The sequence below is a fragment of the Protomyctophum bolini genome (assembly GCF_963924005.1).
Source record: "Protomyctophum bolini genome assembly, contig: SCAFFOLD_172, whole genome shotgun sequence".
In the NCBI taxonomy this organism is placed as follows: Eukaryota; Metazoa; Chordata; class Actinopteri; order Myctophiformes; family Myctophidae; genus Protomyctophum; species Protomyctophum bolini.
The window spans coordinates 58308-81463 of NW_027665464.1; the positions used below are offsets into that span (position 1 = coordinate 58308).

A 23156-nucleotide genomic window follows, 5' to 3' on the forward strand; every position below is an offset into this window, starting at 1 on the left:
TCCACACATTGGAGCTATCTCATTGAGACAAAGTGGGGTGCTGTGGGCTATAGTTCCACACATTGGAGCTATCTCATTGAGACAAAGTGGGGTGCTGTGGGCTATAGTTCCACACATTGGAGCTATCTCATTGAGACAAAGTGGGGTGCTGTGGGCTATAGTTCCACACATTGGAGCTATCTCATTGAGACAAAGTGGGGTGCTGTGGGCTATAGTTCCACACATTGAAACTATCTCATTGAGACAAAGTGGGGTGTTGTGGGCTATAGTTCCACACATTGGAACTATCCCATTGAGACAAAGCAGGGTGCTATTGGCTAAAGTTCCACACATTGGAACTATCCCATTGAGACAAAGCGGGGTGCCTATGGGCTATAGTTCCACACATTGGAACTATCCCATTGAGACAAAGAGGGGTGCCTATGGGCTATAGTTCCACACATTCCACACAGGGGCCACAACCTGCGTTTCAAAGATGTTCCTAGAAGCTGGCTGTGTCTGAATACCAAAAAAAGGTCATTACAATTTTGACATATTAGCAGCTTTAAATAGACAACAAAATCACTGACATGTACTTTTTTTTTCTTGCACAAAATTGTGCAGATCTGCTAGTTCTTCCATTTAAAAAAGAAATCCAACATGTAAATGATTGACGATTATGAAAAACAATGTGATTATCGAAAAGAATAAATGTGATTATAATCCTAGTACCCGTGTGGTGTTGGACTGATTATAATCCTATAGTCCCTGTGTGGTGTTGGACTGATTATAATCCTATAGTACCTGTGTGGTGTTGGACTGATTATAATCCTATAGTCCCTGTGTGGTGTTGGACTGATTATAATCCTATAGTCCCTGTGTGGTGTTGGACTGATTATAATCCTAAAGTCCCTGTGTGGTGTTGGACTGATTATAATCCTATAGTCCCTGTGTGGTGTTGGACTGATTATAATCCTAGTACCCGTGTGGTGTTGGACTGATTATAATCCTATAGTCCCTGTGTGGTGTTGGACTGATTATAATCCTATAGTCCCTGTGTGGTGTTGGACTGATTATAATCCTATAGTCCCTGTGTGGTGTTGGACTGATTATAATCCTAGTACCCGTGTGGTGTTGGACTGATTATAATCCTATAGTCCCTGTGTGGTGTTGGACTGATTATAATCCTATAGTCCCTGTGTGGTGTTGGACTGATTATAATCCTATAGTCCCTGTGTGGTGTTGGACTGATTATAATCCTATAGTCCCTGTGTGGTGTTGGACTGATTATAATCCTATAGTCCCTGTGTGGTGTTGGACTGATTATAATCCTATAGTCCCTGTGTGGTGTTGGACTGATTATAATCCTATAGTCCCTGTGTGGTGTTGGACTGATTATAATCCTATAGTCCCTGTGTGGTGTTGGGTTGATTATAATCCTATAGTCCCTGTGTGGTGTTGGACTGATTATAATCCTATAGTCCCTGTGTGGTGTTGGGTTGATTATAATCCTATAGTACCTGTGTGGTGTTGGACTGATTATAATCCTATAGTCCCTGTGTGGTGTTGGGTTGATTATAATCCTATAGTCCCTGTGTGGTGTTGGACTGATTATAATCCTATAGTCCCTGTGTGGTGTTGGGTTGATTATAATCCTATAGTACCTGTGTGGTGTTGGACTGATTATAATCCTATAGTCCCTGTGTGGTGTTGGACTGATTATAATCCTATAGTCCCTGTGTGGTGTTGGGTTGATTATAATCCTATAGTACCTGTGTGGTGTTGGACTGATTATAATCCTATAGTCCCTGTGTGGTGTTGGGTTGATTATAATCCTATAGTACCTGTGTGGTGTTGGACTGATTATAATCCTATAGTCCCTGTGTGGTGTTGGACTGATTATAATCCTATAGTCCCTGTGTGGTGTTGGACTGATTATAATCCTATAGTACCTGTGTGGTGTTGGACTGATTATAATCCTATAGTCCCTGTGTGGTGTTGGACTGATTATAATCCTATAGTACCTGTGTGGTGTTGGACTGATTATAATCCTAGTACCTGTGAGGTGTTGGACTGATTATAATCCTAGTACCTGTGTGGTGTTGGACTGATTATAATCCTATAGTACCTGTGTGGCGTTGGACTGATTATAATCCTATAGTCCCTGTGTGGCGTTGGACTGATTATAATCCTATAGTCCCTGTGTGGTGTTGGACTGATTATAATCCTATAGTCCCTGTGTGGTGTTGGACTGATTATAATCCTATAGTCCCTGTGTGGTGTTGGGTTGATTATAATCCTATAGTCCCTGTGTGGTGTTGGGTTGATTATAATCCTATAGTCCCTGTGTGGTGTTGGACTGATTATAATCCTATAGTCCCTGTGTGGTGTTGGGTTGATTATAATCCTATAGTCCCCGTGTGGTGTTGGACTGATTATAATCCTAGTCCCTGTGTGGTGTTGGACTGATTATAATCCTATAGTCCCTGTGTGGTGTTGGACTGATTATAATCCTATAGTCCCTGTGTGGTGTTGGACTGATTATAATCCTATAGTCCCTGTGTGGTGTTGGACTGATTATAATCCTATAGTCCCTGTGTGGTGTTGGACTGATTATAATCCTATAGTCCCTGTGTGGTGTTGGGTTGATTATAATCCTATAGTCCCTGTGTGGTGTTGGACTGATTATAATCCTATAGTCCCTGTGTGGTGTTGGACTGATTATAATCCTATAGTCCCTGTGTGGTGTTGGACTGATTATAATCCTATAGTCCCTGTGTGGCGTTGGGTTGATTATAATCAGACGTGAGCATATCACACCTGTCTTGGCCTCCCTTCATTGGCTCCCTGTCCGCTTCAGAGTGGATTTTAAAATTATTTTATTTGTCTTTAAATCTATAAATGGTCTGGCCCCTCTTTATTTGTCTGAACTTATTGAGGTTTATACTCCTACTAGGTCACTGCGGTCTGAGGGCCAGCTAAACCTCAGGGTCACAAAGAAGACCCGCTTGAAGTCCAGAGGCGACCGAGCCTTTTCCGTTGTAGCCCCTAAACTATGGAACGCACTCCCCTCCCACGTCAAATTGGCCCCCTCCATCGAGACTTTTAAATCTCGCCTAAAGACCCACCTCTATACCCTGGCTTTTAACCCCGCTTGATTCCTTCGGTCCTTGTATAATGTTTGTCACAGTGAGACATATGTTTGTCTCACTGTGATGCTTTTCTGTTGTTTTTCTGTAATGTGTCTCAGTTGTTTTCACTGTTTGTACTTTGTTTTCTCGCTGTTGTTTTTCTGTGTGGTAGCTGTAGTGCATTTGTTTTTATTTTTCTCCTGTACAGCACTTTGTAAACTCTGAGTTTTGAAACGTGCTATAAAAATAAAGTGGATTGGATTGGATTGGATAATCCTAGTAGTACCTGTGTGGTGTTGGACTAATTATAATCCTAGTACCTGTGAGGTGTTGGACTAATTATAATCCTAGTACCTGTGTGGTGTTGGGCTGATTATAATCCTAGTCCCTGTGTGGTGTTGGACTAATTATAATCCTAGTACCTGTGTGGTGTTGGGCTGATTATAATCCTAGTCCCTGTGTGGTGTTGGACTAATTATAATCCTAGTACCTGTGAGGTGTTGGACTAATTATAATCCTAGTACCTGTGTGGTGTTGGGCTGATTATAATCCTAGTACCTGTGTGGTGTTGGACTGAATATAATCCTATAGTACCTGTGTGGTGTTGGGCTGATTATAATCCTAGTCCCTGTGTGGTGTTGGACTGATTATAATCCTAGTACCTGTGAGGTGTTGGGCTGATTATAATCCTAGTACCTGTGTGGTGTTGGGCTGATTATAATCCTATAGTACCTGTGTGGTGTTGGACTAATTATAATCCTAGTACCTGTGTGGTGTTGGGCTGATTATAATCCTATAGTACCTGTGTGGTGTTGGACTGAATATAATCCTATAGTACCTGTGTGGTGTTGGGCTGATTATAATCCTAGTCCCTGTGTGGTGTTGGACTGATTATAATCCTATAGTACCTGTGTGGTGTTGGACTGATTATAATCCTAGTACCTGTGAGGTGTTGGGCTGATTATAATCCTAGTACCTGTGTGGTGTTGGGCTGATTATAATCCTATAGTACCTGTGTGGTGTTGGACTAATTATAATCCTAGTACCTGTGTGGTGTTGGACTGATTATAATCCTAGTACCTGTGTGGTGTTGGGCTGATTATAATCCTATAGTACCTGTGTGGTGTTGGGCTGATTATAATCCTATAGTACCTGTGTGGTGTTGGACTGATTATAATCCTAGTAGCTGTGTGGTGTTGGACTGATTATAATCCTAGTACCTGTGTGGTGTTGGGCTGATTATAATCCTAGTACCTGTGTGGTGTTGGGCTGATTATAATCCTAGTACCTGTGTGGTGTTGGACTGATTATAATCCTATAGTACCTGTGTGGTGTTGGGTTGATTATAATCCTAGTACCTGTGAGGTGTTGGACTAATTATAATCCTAGTACCTGTGTGGTGTTGGATTGATTATAATCCTAGTACCTGTGTGGTGTTGGGCTGATTATAATCCTATAGTACCTGTGTGGTGTTGGGCTGATTATAATCCTAGTCCCTGTGTGGTGTTGGACTGATTATAATCCTAGTACCTGTGTGGTGTTGGACTGATTATAATCCTAGTACCTGTGTGGTGTTGAACTGATTATAATCCTAGTACCTGTGTGGTGTTGGACTGATTATAATCCTAGTACCTGTGTGGTGTTGGACTGATTATAATCCTAGTACCTGTGTGGTATTGGGTTGATTATAATCCTAGTACCTGTGTGGTGTTGGGTTGATTATAATCCTAGTACCTGTGTGGTGTTGGACTGATTATAATCCTAGTACCTGTGAGGTGTTGGGCTGATTATAATCCTATAGTACCTGTGTGGTGTTGGATTGGATTGGATAATCCTAGTACCTGTGTGGTGTTGGGCTGATTATAATCCTAGTACCTGTGTGGTGTTGGACTGATTATAATCCTATAGTACCTGTGTGGTGTTGGACTGATTATAATCCTAGTACCTGTGTGGTGTTGGACTAATTATAATCCTATAGTACCTGTGTGGTGTTGGACTAATTATAATCCTAGTACCTGTGTGGTGTTGGACTGATTATAATCCTATAGTACCTGTGTGGTGTTGGGTTGATTATAATCCTAGTACCTGTGAGGTGTTGGACTAATTATAATCCTAGTACCTGTGTGGTGTTGGACTGATTATAATCCTAGTACCTGTGTGGTGTTGGGCTGATTATAATCCTATAGTACCTGTGTGGTGTTGGGCTGATTATAATCCTAGTCCCTGTGTGGTGTTGGACTGATTATAATCCTAGTACCTGTGTGGTGTTGGACTGATTATAATCCTAGTACCTGTGTGGTGTTGGACTGATTATAATCCTAGTACCTGTGTGGTGTTGGACTGATTATAATCCTAGTACCTGTGTGGTGTTGGACTGATTATAATCCTAGTACCTGTGTGGTGTTGGACTGATTATAATCCTAGTACCTGTGTGGTGTTGGACTGATTATAATCCTAGTACCTGTGTGGTGTTGGGCTGATTATAATCCTATAGTACCTGTGTGGTGTTGGGTTGATTATAATCCTAGTACCTGTGTGGTGTGGGTTGATTATAATCCTAGTACCTGTGTGGTGTTGGACTGATTATAATCCTAGTACCTGTGTGGTGTTGGACTGATTATAATCCTATAGTACCTGTGTGGTGTTGGACTGATTATAATCCTAGTACCTGTGTGGTGTTGGGCTGATTATAATCCTATAGTACCTGTGTGGTGTTGGGTTGATTATAATCCTAGTACCTGTGTGGTGTGGGTTGATTATAATCCTAGTACCTGTGTGGTGTTGGACTGATTATAATCCTAGTACCTGTGTGGTGTTGGACTGATTATAATCCTATAGTACCTGTGTGGTGTTGGACTGATTATAATCCTAGTACCTGTGTGGTGTTGGACTGATTATAATCCTATAGTACCTGTGTGGTGTTGGACTGATTATAATCCTAGTACCTGTGTGGTGTTGGACTGATTATAATCCTAGTACCTGTGTGGTGTTGGACTGATTATAATCCTAGTACCTGTGTGGTGTTGGACTGATTATAATCCTATAGTACCTGTGTGGTGTTGGACTGATTATAATCCTAGTACCTGTGTGGTGTTGGACTGATTATAATCCTATAGTACCTGTGTGGTGTTGGACTGATTATAATCCTAGTACCTGTGTGGTGTTGGACTGATTATAATCCTAGTACCTGTGTGGTGTTGGACTGATTATAATCCTAGTACCTGTGTGGTGTTGGACTGATTATAATCCTAGTACCTGTGTGGTGTTGGGCTGATTATAATCCTATAGTACCTGTGTGGTGTTGGGTTGATTATAATCCTAGTACCTGTGTGGTGTGGGTTGATTATAATCCTAGTACCTGTGTGGTGTTGGACTGATTATAATCCTAGTACCTGTGTGGTGTTGGACTGATTATAATCCTATAGTACCTGTGTGGTGTTGGACTGATTATAATCCTAGTACCTGTGTGGTGTTGGGCTGATTATAATCCTATAGTACCTGTGTGGTGTTGGGTTGATTATAATCCTAGTACCTGTGTGGTGTGGGTTGATTATAATCCTAGTACCTGTGTGGTGTTGGACTGATTATAATCCTAGTACCTGTGTGGTGTTGGACTGATTATAATCCTATAGTACCTGTGTGGTGTTGGACTGATTATAATCCTAGTACCTGTGTGGTGTTGGACTGATTATAATCCTATAGTACCTGTGTGGTGTTGGGTTGATTATAATCCTAGTACCTGTGAGGTGTTGGACTAATTATAATCCTAGTACCTGTGTGGTGTTGGACTGATTATAATCCTAGTACCTGTGTGGTGTTGGGCTGATTATAATCCTATAGTACCTGTGTGGTGTTGGGCTGATTATAATCCTAGTCCCTGTGTGGTGTTGGACTGATTATAATCCTAGTACCTGTGTGGTGTTGGACTGATTATAATCCTAGTACCTGTGTGGTGTTGGACTGATTATAATCCTAGTACCTGTGTGGTGTTGGACTGATTATAATCCTAGTACCTGTGTGGTGTTGGACTGATTATAATCCTAGTACCTGTGTGGTGTTGGACTGATTATAATCCTAGTACCTGTGTGGTGTTGGACTGATTATAATCCTAGTACCTGTGTGGTGTTGGGCTGATTATAATCCTATAGTACCTGTGTGGTGTTGGGTTGATTATAATCCTAGTACCTGTGTGGTGTGGGTTGATTATAATCCTAGTACCTGTGTGGTGTTGGGTTGATTATAATCCTATAGTACCTGTGTGGTGTTGGGCTGATTATAATCCTAGTACCTGTGTGGTGTTGGACTGATTATAATCCTAGTACCTGTGTGGTGTTGGACTGATTATAATCCTAGTACCTGTGTGGTGTTGGGCTGATTATAATCCTATAGTACCTGTGTGGTGTTGGGTTGATTATAATCCTAGTACCTGTGTGGTGTGGGTTGATTATAATCCTAGTACCTGTGTGGTGTGGGTTGATTATAATCCTAGTACCTGTGTGGTGTTGGGTTGATTATAATCCTAGTACCTGTGTGGTGTTGGACTGATTATAATCCTAGTACCTGTGTGGTGTTGGGCTGTGGGTCAAAGCTGGGACTGTCGGGTTCTCTCTGTGTGGAGGAGGTGGTGTTGATGTGGGGACTGGGTGAAGCCTTCTCCTCAGAGGTGGGTTTGGAGGTTGGGGGTCCAACGGTGCTAGAGGAGGTGGGTTTGGAGGTTGGGGGTCCAACGGTGCTACTGGAGGATTCCTGCCTTGTTGAGCGAGTGTTGGCTGTAAGTTCACCTACAATACAGATGGATGCATTATGACAACTAGAACTGCACTCTGCCGAGTGCATACTTGCTTGTTGCACACTAGTAGGCCATAAATGGCCTACTAGTGCGCAAGCAGAGCGCGCAAGTACTTTCGACCGCTGGAAACTATCACATCTCAGTATCTCTGTGAAGGAACGTTTGAAATGTATAATCATTACGTGTAACTATTTGCTACCTAACTACTTTTTTACAGAAAAATGAATCATTGATATGTGATGAAAAAAAAGGTATATAAACTGAATTAAGATATATTATACAGTATAATTATTTTATTACTTATTGTAAATTGTCAATTGTTTTAAAATACAAATTACAAATCACATTACAACTACATACAGAGTATGTAGTTGTAATTTGATTAGCAGTATACTGTGGTTACTTGGTTCCAAAAAGTGAAGCCAAGTTTTTTTCAACCGTAAGTCTGTGCCTGGTTTGCTGGGACCAGTTACTTTGCTGGGACCAGTTACATATATGTAACTGGTCCCAGCAAACCAGGCACAGACTTACGGTTGAAAAAAACTTGGCTTCACTTTGAAGAGACCAAGCGACGGTTCCATTTGTACACTCTCAGAGTTATACATTAACATTGATTTTACAATATAAATTGGGGTCTCAGAGATATAAATGCGTGGGGGTCCGTAGACTAATGCAGGTCAAACTAAGGGTCCTTGAAATTAAACTAAATTAATTAGTGTAATTTTGGGGGTCCTTGACATGAAGAAGTTTGGGAACCACTCTGCTAGGTCATATAGATACTGGGACCAGAGTACATGGTGTGTATATGACGTAATGTTGTAACTTGTAACTTGTAACTAGTCCCAGCAAACCAGGCACAGACTGTATGTAGTTGTTCTAGTTACAACTACATACAGAGTATGTAGTTGTAATTTGATTAGCAGTATACTGTGGTTACTTGGTTCCAAAAAGTGAAGACAAGTTTTCTTCAACGGTAAATCTGTGCCTGGTTTGCTGGGACTAGTTACAACATTACGTCATCCTTGAGAGAGTACATGGTGTGTATATGACGTAATGTTGTAACTTGTAACTTGTAACTTGTAACATTACGTCATATACACACCATGTACTCTCTCAAGGATGACGTAATGTTGTAACTAGTCCCAGCAAACCAGGCACAGATTTACCGTTGAAGAAAACTTGGCTTCACTTCGAAGAGACCAAGCGAAACGATTACTTGCGCGCTCTGCTTGCGCAAGTAATAATCAACCTCATCGAACCATAAATAGAAGCTATTATTCTGATAGTAATCATTGCTATAAAGGACTTGTTTTCAACCCTGTTCACATCAAGGCCATTATTTATTCATCATTTGAGCCACGGATCACCATCTGATGACATCACCATCTGATGACATCACCATCTGATGACATTTAGCCACCATGCGCTGACATGCAACAGGACATCAGGATTCAGGACATCAGGACACCACTGGGACAAACGCTAAAACCGTTTTGTTGCGTCTCGACATATCGGTGTGGTTTGGGCTTCGGGAGACCCTGAACACATTTAGTCTACATATAAACGGTTTAGTGTTAGCGTTAGCCAAACCCTAGTCGTTACTCAACACATGTAGTCTACATATAAAGGGTTTAGTGTTAGCGTTAGCCAAACCCTAGTCGTTACTCAACACATGTAGTCTACATATAAAGGGTTTAGTGTTAGCGTTAGCCAAACCATAGTCGTTACTGAACAGATTTAGTCTACATATAAACGGTTTAGTGTTAGCGTTAGCCAAACCCTAGTCGTTACTGAACACATTTACTCTACAAATAAACGGTTTCTCTTGGTAATACAGATCTATTTATAGCATAGCGTTCGATTCCCGCTCGGGGCACTGTGGGTGCTGGCGGCGTGTTTCCTCCTCCACGTCATCAGTGCCCATACCCGAAGGCGGGGTTGGCGAAAGGGCCTTTCTGTGTGGAGTTTGCATGTTCTCCCCGTGTCCCCTAGGGTAGGTACCCTCAGAAAAACATGCAGTAATCCTGGTCTCTAAACTGCCTGCATTTGAATCATGAAGTAAATGTCTAACCTGTCAGTAGTCCTGCCCGTGCCGTTGTGTGTTCAGCCGTAGGGTCAAAGGGTGCAGCCGTAGGGTGAAACGGTGCAGTCGTAGGGTGAAACGTAGCGTTGGTTTCAGGCCCAGAGGCTGACGGAGTGATGGTTGTCGTGCCGGCTCCGGTACGGCCAGACGGGCTTGGCTTCACGGTCACAGCGAGCGCCGTCGGCTTCTGGGCTGCAGCCATTCTTATTGAGGAGCCTCGGTGCGGACGAGCGGTCTGAAACCCAGAGGGTTCGGGTTCCGCTGCTCCCCCTGAGCCCCCCTCCTCCTCCTCTCTCTGTGGGCGTGGCCCTGAGCCCCCCTCCTCCTCCTCTCTCTGTGGGCGTGGCCCTGAGCCCCCCTCCTCCTCCTCTCTCTGTGGGCGTGGCCCTGAGCCCCCCTCCTCCTCCTCTCTCTGTGGGCGTGGCCGGGCCTCTGAGCCGATCGGTGCCGTCACTGCATGGGGGTAGAATTAATTTGATTAGATTGTATCAGAAGATATCAATTAATCAAACTGTATTAAAGAGACCATGAGAATTATTGATACCGGGTACTGGATAAGCCCAAAGCTATTGATACCGGGTACTGGATAAGCCCAAAGCTTATTGATACCGGGTACTGGATAAGCCCAAAGCTTATTGATACCGGGTACTGGATAAGCCCAAAGCTTATTGATAACGGGTACTGGATAAGCCCAAAGCTTATTGATAACGGGTACTGGATAAGCCCAAAGCTTATTGATACCGGGTACTGGATAAGCCCAAAGCTTATTGATACCGGGTACTGGATGAGCCCAAAGCTTATTGATACCGGGTACTGGATAAGCCCAAAGCTTATTGATACCGGGTACTGGATAAGCCCAAAACGTATTGATACCGGGTACTGGATAAGCCCAAAGCTTATTGATACCGGGTACTGGATAAGCCCAAAACGTATTGATAACGGGTACTGGATCTGATTTTTTCGGGTATCAGTTATGGAGCTCCATCCCGACACAATGCTGCCTTTATATAACGTCTCAGATTGAGCTGGATTGAACAACGCAACCATGTTAGTGGCTTAACATATGAATGCTTCTAAGACTCTTAAATAGACGATGATCACGTTAGCTTTAGCCGATCGTCGCTAACTGTTTTTGTTGGACCAGAAATGGTCTTCTTCTTCATGTGAAATAAAGCCAGTCTATGGTGGCGGTAGCAACAGCGCCCCCCCACGGGTTTTAGTGGTGGGTTATGAGTTAATAAAGTATTCAATCAATCAACCAATCATGTAACAGTCTTACTAGTGACATCACCGGATGGCCCCATCGTAGGCCGGCTGAACGCCACCTCAGTCCTGATTGGCTGAGAGGCGGTGGGCGGGGCCAGCCCCACTCGGGGCTCCTCAGGAACCTCGTTGTCATCGATGGGGGTGTAACCGGTGGGCGGGGCTAGGGAGGGATGGGGGGAGGGGCTGACGACGGAGTGGGAGGAGCCGAGGTGGAGCGAGGAGAGGAAGAGGATGAGGAGGGCGGCCATGTTGTTCCTCTGAGGGGCGGAGCTTCCAAGGGTGGGCGGGTCCCATGCGGAGATCCTCTCTCTGTTGACGGAGACGACGAGAGGATGATCTAAACTGGTATTCATGTTTCTAGAGGATGATCTAAACTGGTATTCATGTTTCTACAGGATGATCTAAACTGGTAATAACAACCCAAGGCTGTAATAAGTAACCCAAGGCTGTAATAAGTAACCCAAGGCTGTAATAAGTAACCCAAGGCTGTAATAAGTAACCCAAGGCTGTAATAAGTAACCCAAGGCTGTAATAAGTAACCCAAGGCTGTAATAAGTAACCTACGGCTGTAATAAGTAACCCAAGGCTGTAATAAGTAACCCAAGGCTGTAATAAGTAACTCAAGGCTGTAATAAGTAACTCAAGGCTGTAATAAGTAACCCAAGGCTGTAATAAGTAACCCAAGGCTGTAATAAGTAACCCAAGGCTGTAATAAGTAACTCAAGGCTGTAATAAGTAACTCAAGGCTGTAATAAGTAACTCAAGGCTGTAATAAGTAACCTACGGCTGTAATAAGTAACCCAAGGCTGTAATAAGTAACTCAAGGCTGTAATAAGTAACCCAAGGCTGTAATAAGTAACTCAAGGCTGTAATAAGTAACTCAAGGCTGTAATAAGTAACCTACGGCTGTAATAAGTAACCCAAGGCTGTAATAAGTAACTCAAGGCTGTAATAAGTAACTCAAGGCTGTAATAAGTAACCCAAGGCTGTAATAAGTAACCCAAGGCTGTAATAAGTAACCTACGGCTGTAATAAGTAACCCAAGGCTGTAATAAGTAACCTACGGCTGTAATAAGCAACCTACGGCTGTAATAAGTAACCCAAGGCTGTAATAAGTAACCCAAAGCTGTAATAAGTAACTCAAGGCTGTAATAAGCAACCTACGGCTGTAATAAGTAACCCAAGGCTGTAATAAGTAACCCAAGGCTGTAATAAGTAACCCAAGGCTGTAATAAGTAACCCAAGGCTGTAATAAGTAACCTACGGCTGTAATAAGTAACCCAAGGCTGTAATAAGTAACCCAAGGCTGTAATAAGTAACCCAAGGCTGTAATAAGTAACCTACGGCTGTAATAAGTAACCCAAGGCTGTAATAAGTAACCCAAAGCTGTAATAAGTAACCCAAAGCTGTAATAAGTAACCCAAGGCTGTAATAAGCAACCTACGGCTGTAATAAGTAACCCAAGGCTGTAATAAGTAACCCAAGGCTGTAATAAGTAACCCAAGGCTGTAATAAGTAACCCAAGGCTGTAATAAGTAACCTACGGCTGTAATAAGTAACCCAAGGCTGTAATAAGTAACTCAAGGCTGTAATAAGTAACTCAAGGCTGTAATAAGTAACCTACGGCTGTAATAAGTAACCCAAGGCTGTAATAAGTAACCCAAGGCTGTAATAAGTAACCCAAGGCTGTAATAAGTAACCCAAGGCTGTAATAAGTAACCTACGGCTGTAATAAGTAACCCAAGGCTGTAATAAGTAACCCAAAGCTGTAATAAGTAACCCAAAGCTGTAATAAGTAACCCAAGGCTGTAATAAGCAACCTACGGCTGTAATAAGTAACCCAAGGCTGTAATAAGTAACCCAAAGCTGTAATAAGTAACCCAAGGCTGTAATAAGCAACCTACGGCTGTAATAAGTAACCCAAGGCTGTAATAAGTAACCCAAGGCTGTAATAAGTAACCCAAGGCTGTAATAAGTAACCCAAGGCTGTAATAAGTAACCCAAGGCTGTAATAAGTAACTCAAGGCTGTAATAAGTAACCTACGGCTGTAATAAGTAACCCAAGGCTGTAATAAGTAACTCAAGGCTGTAATAAGTAACCCAAGGCTGTAATAAGTAACCCAAGGCTGTAATAAGTAACCTACGGCTATAATAAGTAACCCAAGGCTGTAATAAGTAACTCAAGGCTGTAATAAGTAACCCAAGGCTGTAATAAGTAACCCAAGGCTGTAATAAGTAACCCAAGGCTGTAATAAGCAACCCAAGGCTGTAATAAGTAACCCAAGGCTGTAATAAGTAACCCAAGGCTGTAATAAGTAACCCAAGGCTGTAATAAGTAACCCAAGGCTGTAATAAGTAACTCAAGGCTGTAATAAGTAACTCAAGGCTGTAATAAGTAACCTACGGCTGTAATAAGTAACCCAAGGCTGTAATAAGTAACTCAAGGCTGTAATAAGTAACTCAAGGCTGTAATAAGTAACCCAAGGCTGTAATAAGTAACCCAAGGCTGTAATAAGTAACCCAAAGCTGTAATAAGTAACCCAAGGCTGTAATAAGTAACCCACGGCTGTAATAAGTAACCCAAGGCTGTAATAAGTAACCTACGGCTGTAATAAGCAACCCAAGGCTGTAATAAGTAACCCAAGGCTGTAATAAGTAACCCAAGGCTGTAATAAGCAACCCAAGGCTGTAATAAGTAACCTACGGCTGTAATAAGCAACCCAAGGCTGTAATAAGTAACCTACGGCTGTAATAAGCAACCCAAGGCTGTAATAAGTAACCTACGGCTGTAAAAACAACTGTAATAAGCAACCTACGGCATGCAGATAATCAGGGACAGTGAGCTTATGTAATGCCTGACTCAGAGGTCATAAGGTCAAGTCCAACACCCTGACGTCCATATATGGTCCTTCCTCCTCCTGTAGCAGAAAGTAACCGAGTACTCAAGACCTGCACGCTTGTAGATCTGCTGTTCTGATATAAAGATGTATAACAGCAGATCTACAAGCCGTATCTGATGATGAGGTCATTCTGACTACAGGATTCTACGTGTTGTAACAAAGTATTTATACCTTATAGTAATATTGATACTTGTACTGAAGTACAACATGTGACTCAGGACAGGGTGTGGTGGTTCGGTGTACAGTTACGCACGCACGCACGCACACACACACACACACACACACACACACACACACGCGCACTAACCTGTGTGTTGCGTAACCCAGTCTGACCATGCATGGCAGAAAGGAAGCCAGATGGTTTCACTCATGAGGAGGATTCCATATTCCCGTACCTCCTATTCTCCTACACCTCCTATCTCCTCACCTCCTATTCCCTCATCTCCTATCCTATTCCCTCACCTCCTATTCCCTCATCTCCTATCCTATTCCCTCACCTCCTATTCCCTTACCTCCTATTCTCCTACACCTCCTCCTCCAGCTCTATGGTGAGTCAGAGAAAATATATCCCCTGCACACACTTTGCTTTCTGTCTGTGACACACACACACACACACACACACACACACACACACACACACTATACGAATATGCAAAGAATGCGTGTGTGCGCGCGTGCATGCTTGCGTGCTTGCGCGCGTGTGAATGAAAGCGTACTCACACTGATCTTATCTTTCTGTTCACTACTTATATCCACACACTACGCAACCCTGAATTACACACGGACGATTGGTCAATCGCTGAATTCAGCGGTGTAACTTATTTCTGGATAACAGACCGCTCTGCTCTATAACAGACCGCTCTATAACAGACCGCTCTATAACAGACCGCTCTATAACAGACCGCTCTGCTCTATAACAGACCGCTCTATAACAGACCGCTCTAGAACAGACCGCTCTATAACAGACCGCTCTGCTCTATAACAGACCGCTCTATAACAGACCGCTCTATAACAGACCGCTCCGCTCTAGAACAGACCGCTCTATAACAGACCGCTCTATAACAGACCGCTCTATAACAGACCGCTCCGCTCTATAACAGACCGCTCTATAACAGACCGCTCTATAACAGACCGCTCTATAACAGACCGCTCTATAACAGACCGCTCTGCTCTATAACAGACCGCTCTATAACAGACCGCTGTATAACAGACCGCTCTATAACAGACCGCTCTATAACAGACCGCTCTATAACAGACCGCTCTATAACAGATCACCGCTCTATAACAGACAGCTCTATAACAGACAGCTCTATAACAGACCGCTCTATAACAGACCGCTCTAGAACAGACCGCTCTATAACAGACCGCTCTATAACAGACCGCTCTATAACAGACCGCTCTATAACAGACCGCTCTAGAACAGACCGCTCTATAACAGACCGCTCTATAACAGACCGCTCTATAACAGACCGCTCCGCTCTAGAACAGACCGCTCTATAACAGACCGCTCTATAACAGACCGCTCTATAACAGACCGCTCTATAACAGACCGCTCTGCTCTATAACAGACCGCTCTATAACAGACCGCTCTGCTCTATAACAGACCGCTCTATAACAGACCGCTCTGCTCTATAACAGACCGCTCTAGAACAGACCGCTCTGCTCTATAACAAAAAAAAATGTTTTTTGAAAACACGCGAGAAATAGACCCAAAAAAGGAATCTATTTGATCAACTCACTTCCTTGTTTTCCGCTGGGCAGAAGCCAGCCAGCGCGATATGGAATACTTTCATTTAATTGCATAAGCTAGGAAATACCTCGTTTGATTCATTTCACTATAGCGTAAGTTAGGAAATAACTCGTTTTGTTGTGTTTTGGGTCAATTTAATAAATGTATCCATTAGGTAGCCGTGTAATACGTGGGATAATGTCTGGCTACTGGCGGTCGTTGTAGGGAGATAATTCACCTCCTTTATGTAAGGGATAATGTCTGGCTAGGTAGTCGTTGTAGGGAGATAATTCACCTCCTTTATGTAAGGGATAATGTCTGGCTAGGTGGTCGTTGTAGGGAGATAATTCACCTCCTTTATGTAAGGGATAATGTCTGGCTAGGTGGTCGTTGTAGGGAGATAATTCACCTCCTTTATGTAAGGGATAATGTATGGCTAGGTGGTCGTTGTAGGGAGATAATTCACCTCCTTTATGTAAGGGATAATGTCTGGCTAGGTGGTCGTTGTAGGGAGATAATTCACCTCCTTTATGTAAGGGATAATGTCTGGCTAGGTAGTCGTTGTAGGGAGATAATTCACCTCCTTTATGTAAGGGATAATGTCTGGCTAGGTGGTCGTTGTAGGGAGATAATTCACCTCCTTTATGTAAGGGATAATGTCTGGCTAGGTGGTCGTTGTAGGGAGATAATTCACCTCCTTTATGTAAGGGATAATGTATGGCTAGGTGGTCGTTGTAGGGAGATAATTCACCTCCTTTATGTAAGGGATAATGTCTGGCTAGCTGGTCGTTGTAGGGAGATAATTCACCTCCTTTATGTAAGGGATAATGTCTGGCTAGGTGGTCGTTGTAGGGAGATAATTCACCTCCTTTATGTAAGGGATAATGTCTGGCTAGCTGGTCGTTGTAGGGAGATAATTCACCTCCTTTATGTAAGGGATAATGTCTGGCTAGGCGGTCGTTGTAGGGAGATAATTCACCTCCTTTATGTAAGGGATAATGTCTGGCTAGGTGGTCGTTGTACAATTTACAATTTACAATTTAGGCATTTAGCAGACGCTCTTAATCCAGAGCGACTTACATTAAGCAAGAACAAAAAAGCATGGGTATACATCACATAAAAACATTTATCATGAAACATGCGTAAGCTAAGAAAGTAACAGTGGAATATCTATAATGAAACTATACATAAGCTATACATCTATACTACTATGCTATACATATGTACTATGACGTGCTATGACAATAGCACATACAATGCACTTATGCTGTCTACATAACATGCTATAAGTCTGTATCAAATGCTATCTAAGTCTACAGAATTGCTATCTACGGGGGTGGGGTAAGTGCTATGGGCCATGATGGAGTCTGAAAAGGTGGGTTTTCAGACTACGGCGGAAGATTGGGAGTGATGCTGCAGTTCTGACTGCAATGGGAAGTGCATTCCACAGTTTTGGAGCCAGAAGGGAGAAGAGTTTGGGACGTGTGGAGTGTTGTCCCGGCGTTTTTAGTGAGGGTACTTCCAGCTTCCCTGCGTTGTAGGGAGATAATTCACCTTCAAGGTCATTGTCATTGCCTTCCATTCCCACAACCATAATATACAGAATATACAGAATCAGAAACATGGCATACTTTGGACATAGTTTGAATTGGTGATTAAACATGATTAATTCATTTTTAAGCTGTGATTCATTTGTGTGTTTGAAAGACTGTGTGCGTGTGCGTGTGTGTGTGTGTGCGCGGGCGCGTGTGCATGTGTGTGTGTGCGCGTGTGGATGTGCGTGTGTGCGTGCATGTGCGCGTGCCTGGGGTTGCATAAGTAAAGTAAAGTGCACGTAGCTGCAGTGAGGTCAGCCCAGGTGTCCATATCACCTTAACCTTAACTCTATACATACTAAACACACCTAATACCGTAACTCTATCACCTTCTGTCTAAACACACCTATCACCTTCACTCTATCACCTTCTGTCTAAACACACCTATCACCTTCACTCTATCACCTTCTGTCTAAACACACCTATCACCTTCACTATATCACCTTCTGTCTAAACACACCTATCACCTTCACTCTATCACCTTCTGTCTAAACACACCTATCACCTTCACTATATCACCTTCACTATATCACCTTCACTATATCACCTTCTGTCTAAACACACCTATCACCTTCACTATATCACCTTCACTATATCACCTTCACTATATCACCTTCTGTCTAAACACACCTATCACCTTCACTCTATCACCTTCACTATATCACCTTCTGTCTAAACACACCTATCACCTTCACTACATCACCTTCTGTCTAAACACACCTATCACCTTCACTATATCACCTTCTGTCTAAACACACCTATCACCTTCACTATATCACCTTCACTATATCACCTTCTGTCTAAACACACCTATCACCTTCACTATATCACCTTCACTATATCACCTTCTGTCTAAACACACCTATCACCTTCACTCTATCACCTTCTGTCTAAACACACCTATCACCTTCACTCTATCACCTTCTGTCTAAACACACCTATCACCTTCACTCTATCACCTTCTGTCTAAACACACCTATCACCTTCACTATATCACCTTCACTATATCACCTTCTGTCTAAACACACCTATCACCTTCACTATATCACCTTCACTATATCACCTTCTGTCTAAACACACCTATCACCTTCACTCTATCACCTTCTGTCTAAACACACCTATCACCTTCACTATATCACCTTCACTATATCACCTTCTGTCTGAACACACCTATCACCTTCACTCTATCACCTTCACTATATCACCTTCTGTCTAAACACACCTATCACCTTCACTATATCACCTTCACTATATCACCTTCACTATATCACCTTCTGTCTAAACACACCTATCACCTTCACTCTATCACCTTCACTATATCACCTTCTGTCTAAACACACCTATCACCTTCACTATATCACCTTCACTATATCACCTTCTGTCTAAACACACCTATCACCTTCACTATATCACCTTCACTATATCACCTTCACTATATCACCTTCTGTCTAAACACACCTATCACCTTCACTATATCACCTTCACTATATCACCTTCTGTCTAAACACACCTATCACCTTCACTCTATCACCTTCTGTCTAAACACACCTATCACCTTCACTATATCACCTTCTGTCTAAACACACCTATCACCTTCACTATATCACCTTCACTATATCACCTTCACTATATCACCTTCTGTCTAAACACACCTATCACCTTCACTCTATCACCTTCACTATATCACCTTCTGTCTAAACACACCTATCACCTTCACTATATCACCTTCTGTCTAAACACACCTATCACCTTCACTCTATCACCTTCACTATATCACCTTCTGTCTAAACACACCTATCACCTTCACTATATCACCTTCACTATATCACCTTCACTATATCACCTTCTGTCTAAACACACCTATCACCTTCACTCTATCACCTTCACTATATCACCTTCTGTCTAAACACACCTATCACCTTCACTCTATCACCTTCACTATATCACCTTCTGTCTAAACACACCTATCACCTTCACTCTATCACCTTCACTCTATCACCTTCAAGGCTTATTCATAGTCTGGATTTTCGGTGGTGAGCTGACCACCGGAGCTGAAATAACGTTGAGTGGTCGTGAGTAAAAACAGAGAGAAGGGCTGGAGCGGTGGCGGTGGTTTGCTCTTCACCGCGGCTCGTGACGTCATGTTGTAGTTCGGTGGTCACCTAACCACCGAAAATCCAGACTATGTACTACTCTATCACCTTCACTATATCACCTTCTATGAAAGGCCACTCTATGAACTTCCCATTGCAGTCAGAACTACAGACTCACTCCCAATCTAAACTATGGAATGAACTTCCCATTGCAGTCAGAACTACAGACTCACTCCCAATCTAAACTATGGAATGAACTTCCCATTGCAGTCAGAACTACAGACTCACTCCCACTCTTCCACCATAGTCTAAAATCCTTCAGACTCCATCTCCTAACATCGACGACATGTAATACTATGTTGTACTATATACTAATGCATGTAATACGCACGTGTTACATATTGGGGAGAGAAAGTGGTAAAAATAAAAAAATAAGAAAACTAACAACTGCAATAGAGAAATAGACAGACAGACAGACAGACAGACAGACAGACAGACAGACAGACAGACAGACAGGATGCTTGTAGATCTGACATCTGTGCTGCACATAAACACGTATAGACCAGCTCTGAACATCCTTCACAGTTTAATTTGCATTTGGTATGCGTGCGTGTGTGTGTGTGTGTGTGTGTGTGCGTGTGTGCGTGTGTGTGCGTGCGGTCACTGTCGTCATTCTCACAATGACTCCTTTTATCCAGAGCAGGAAATGCCCGAGGATATTAATATCCACACACACGCACACGCACACACACATACACACACGCCGAGCGGCTATGAATGACTTCCTGCTGATTGACAAATCACAAAACCTCTGATTCACTACACCTGTCACTAACCCCGCCCACATTCACTACACCTGCCACTAACCCCGCCCACATTCACTACACCTGTCACTAACCCCGCCCACATTCACTACACCTGTCACTAACCCCTCCCACATTCACTACACCTGCCACTAACCCCGCCCACATTCACTACACCTGTCACTAACCCCGCCCACATCCACTACACCTGTCACTAACCCCGCCCACATTCACTACACCTGCCACTAACCCCGCCCACATTCACTACACCTGTCACTAACCCCGCCCACATCCACTACACCTGTCACTAACCCCGCCCACATTCACTACACCTACCACTAACCCCGCCCACATTCACTACACCTGCCACTAACCCCGCCCACATTCACTACACCTGTCACTAACCCCGCCCACATTCACAACACCTGTCACTAACCCCGCCCACATTCACTACACCTGTCACTAACCTTGCACACCATTCATTCATTAATTTTCCCCTTTATTTAAAGTACATTCTGATAGACTGATACTGCACTGACCGGTACAACCACAGTCTGATACTGTTATACTGACCGGTACAACCTCAGTCTGATACTGTTGTACTGACCAGTACAACCACAGTCTGATACTGTTATACTGACCGGTACAACCTCAGTCTGATACTGTTGTACTGACCAGTACAACCACAGTCTGATACTGTTATACTGACCAGTACAACCACAGTCTGATACTGTTATACTGACCGGTACAACCTCAGTCTGATACTGTTATACTGACCGGTACAACCACAGTCTGATACTGTTATACTGACCAGTACAACCTCAGTCTGATACTGCACTGACCGGTACAACCACAGTCTGATACTGTACTGACCGGTACAACCACAGTCTGATACTGCACTGACCGGTACAACCACAGTCTGATACTGTTATACTGACCGGTACAACCTCAGTCTGATACTGTTATACTGACCGGTACAACCTCAGTCTGATACTGTTGTACTGACCAGTACAACCTCAGTCTGATACTGTTATACTGACCAGTACAACCTCAGTCTGATACTGCACTGACCGGTACAACCTCAGTCTGATACTGCACTGACCGGTACAACCACAGTCTGATACTGCACTGACCAGTACAACCTCAGTCTGATACTGTTATACTGACCGGTACAACCACAGTCTGATACTGTTATACTGACCAGTACAACCTCAGTCTGATACTGCACTGACCGGTACAACCACAGTCTGATACTGTTGTACTGACCAGTACAACCTCAGTCTGATACTGCACTGACCGGTACAACCACAGTCTGATACTGTTATACTGACCAGTACAACCTCAGTCTGATACTGTTGTACTGACCAGTACAACCTCAGTCTGATACTGTTGTACTGACCAGTACAACCTCAGTCTGATACTGTTATACTGACCGGTACAACCACAGTCTGATACTGTTATACTGACCAGTACAACCTCAGTCTGATACTGTTGTACTGACCAGTACAACCTCAGTCTGATACTGTTGTACTGACCAGTACAACCTCAGTCTGATACTGTTGTACTGACCAGTACAACCTCAGTCTGATACTGTTGTACTGACCAGTACAACCTCAGTCTGATACTGTTGTACTGACCAGTACAACCTCAGTCTGATACTGTTGTACTGACCAGTACAACCTCAGTCTGATACTATTGTACTGACCAGTACAACCTCAGTCTGATACTGTTGTACTGACCAGTACAACCTCAGTCTGATACTGCACTGACCGGTACAACCTCAGTCTGATACTGTTGTACTGACCGGTACAACCACAGTCTGATACTGTTGTACTGATCAGTACAACCTCAGTCTGATACTGTTGTACTGACCAGTACAACCTCAGTCTGATACTGTTGTACTGACCAGTACAACCACAGTCTGATACTGTTGTACTGACCAGTACAACCAGAGTCTGATACTGTTATACTGACCAGTACAACCTCAGTCTGATACTGCACTGACCGGTACAACCACAGTCTGATACTGTTATACTGACCAGTACAACCTCAGTCTGATACTGTTGTACTGACCAGTACAACCACAGTCTGATACTGTTGTACTGACCAGTACAACCTCAGTCTGATACTGTTATACTGACCGGTACAACCTCAGTCTGATACTGTTGTACTGACCAGTACAACCTCAGTCTGATACTGTTGTACTGACCAGTACAACCTCAGTCTGATACTGTTATACTGACCGGTACAACCACAGTCTGATACTGTTATACTGACCAGTACAACCTCAGTCTGATACTGTTGTACTGACCAGTACAACCTCAGTCTGATACTGTTGTACTGACCAGTACAACCTCAGTCTGATACTGTTGTACTGACCAGTACAACCTCAGTCTGATACTGTTGTACTGACCAGTACAACCTCAGTCTGATACTGTTGTACTGACCGGTACAACCACAGTCTGATACTGTTGTACTGACCGGTACAACCTCAGTCTGATACTGTTGTACTGACCAGTACAACCTCAGTCTGAAACTGTTGTACTGACCGGTACAACCTCAGTCTGATACTGTTGACTGATCAGTACAACCAGAGTCTGATACTGTTGACTGATCAGTACAACCACAGTCTGATACTGTTATACTGACCAGTACAACCAGAGTCTGATACTGTTATACTGACCAGTACAACCAGAGTCTGATACTGTTGTACTGACCACTAGTACAACCACAGTCTGATACTGTTGTACTGACTCTTCTCCCTTCTCTAAAACACCCTGGACAACGC

General features: G+C 43.2%; 1 protein-coding gene across 1 annotated transcript in view; it reads right to left on the minus strand.

The window, feature by feature from the left end:
* Positions 1-23156, minus strand: part of LOC308312271 (uncharacterized protein) — a 44726-nt gene that overhangs the window by 15808 nt on the left and 5762 nt on the right. Inside the window, 3 exon segments of the mRNA XM_080794646.1 lie at positions 7671-7891; positions 9971-10435; positions 11262-11557. Coding sequence (XP_080650772.1) covers positions 7671-7891; positions 9971-10435; positions 11262-11496 — 921 coding nt within the window. The 5' untranslated portion in view covers positions 11497-11557.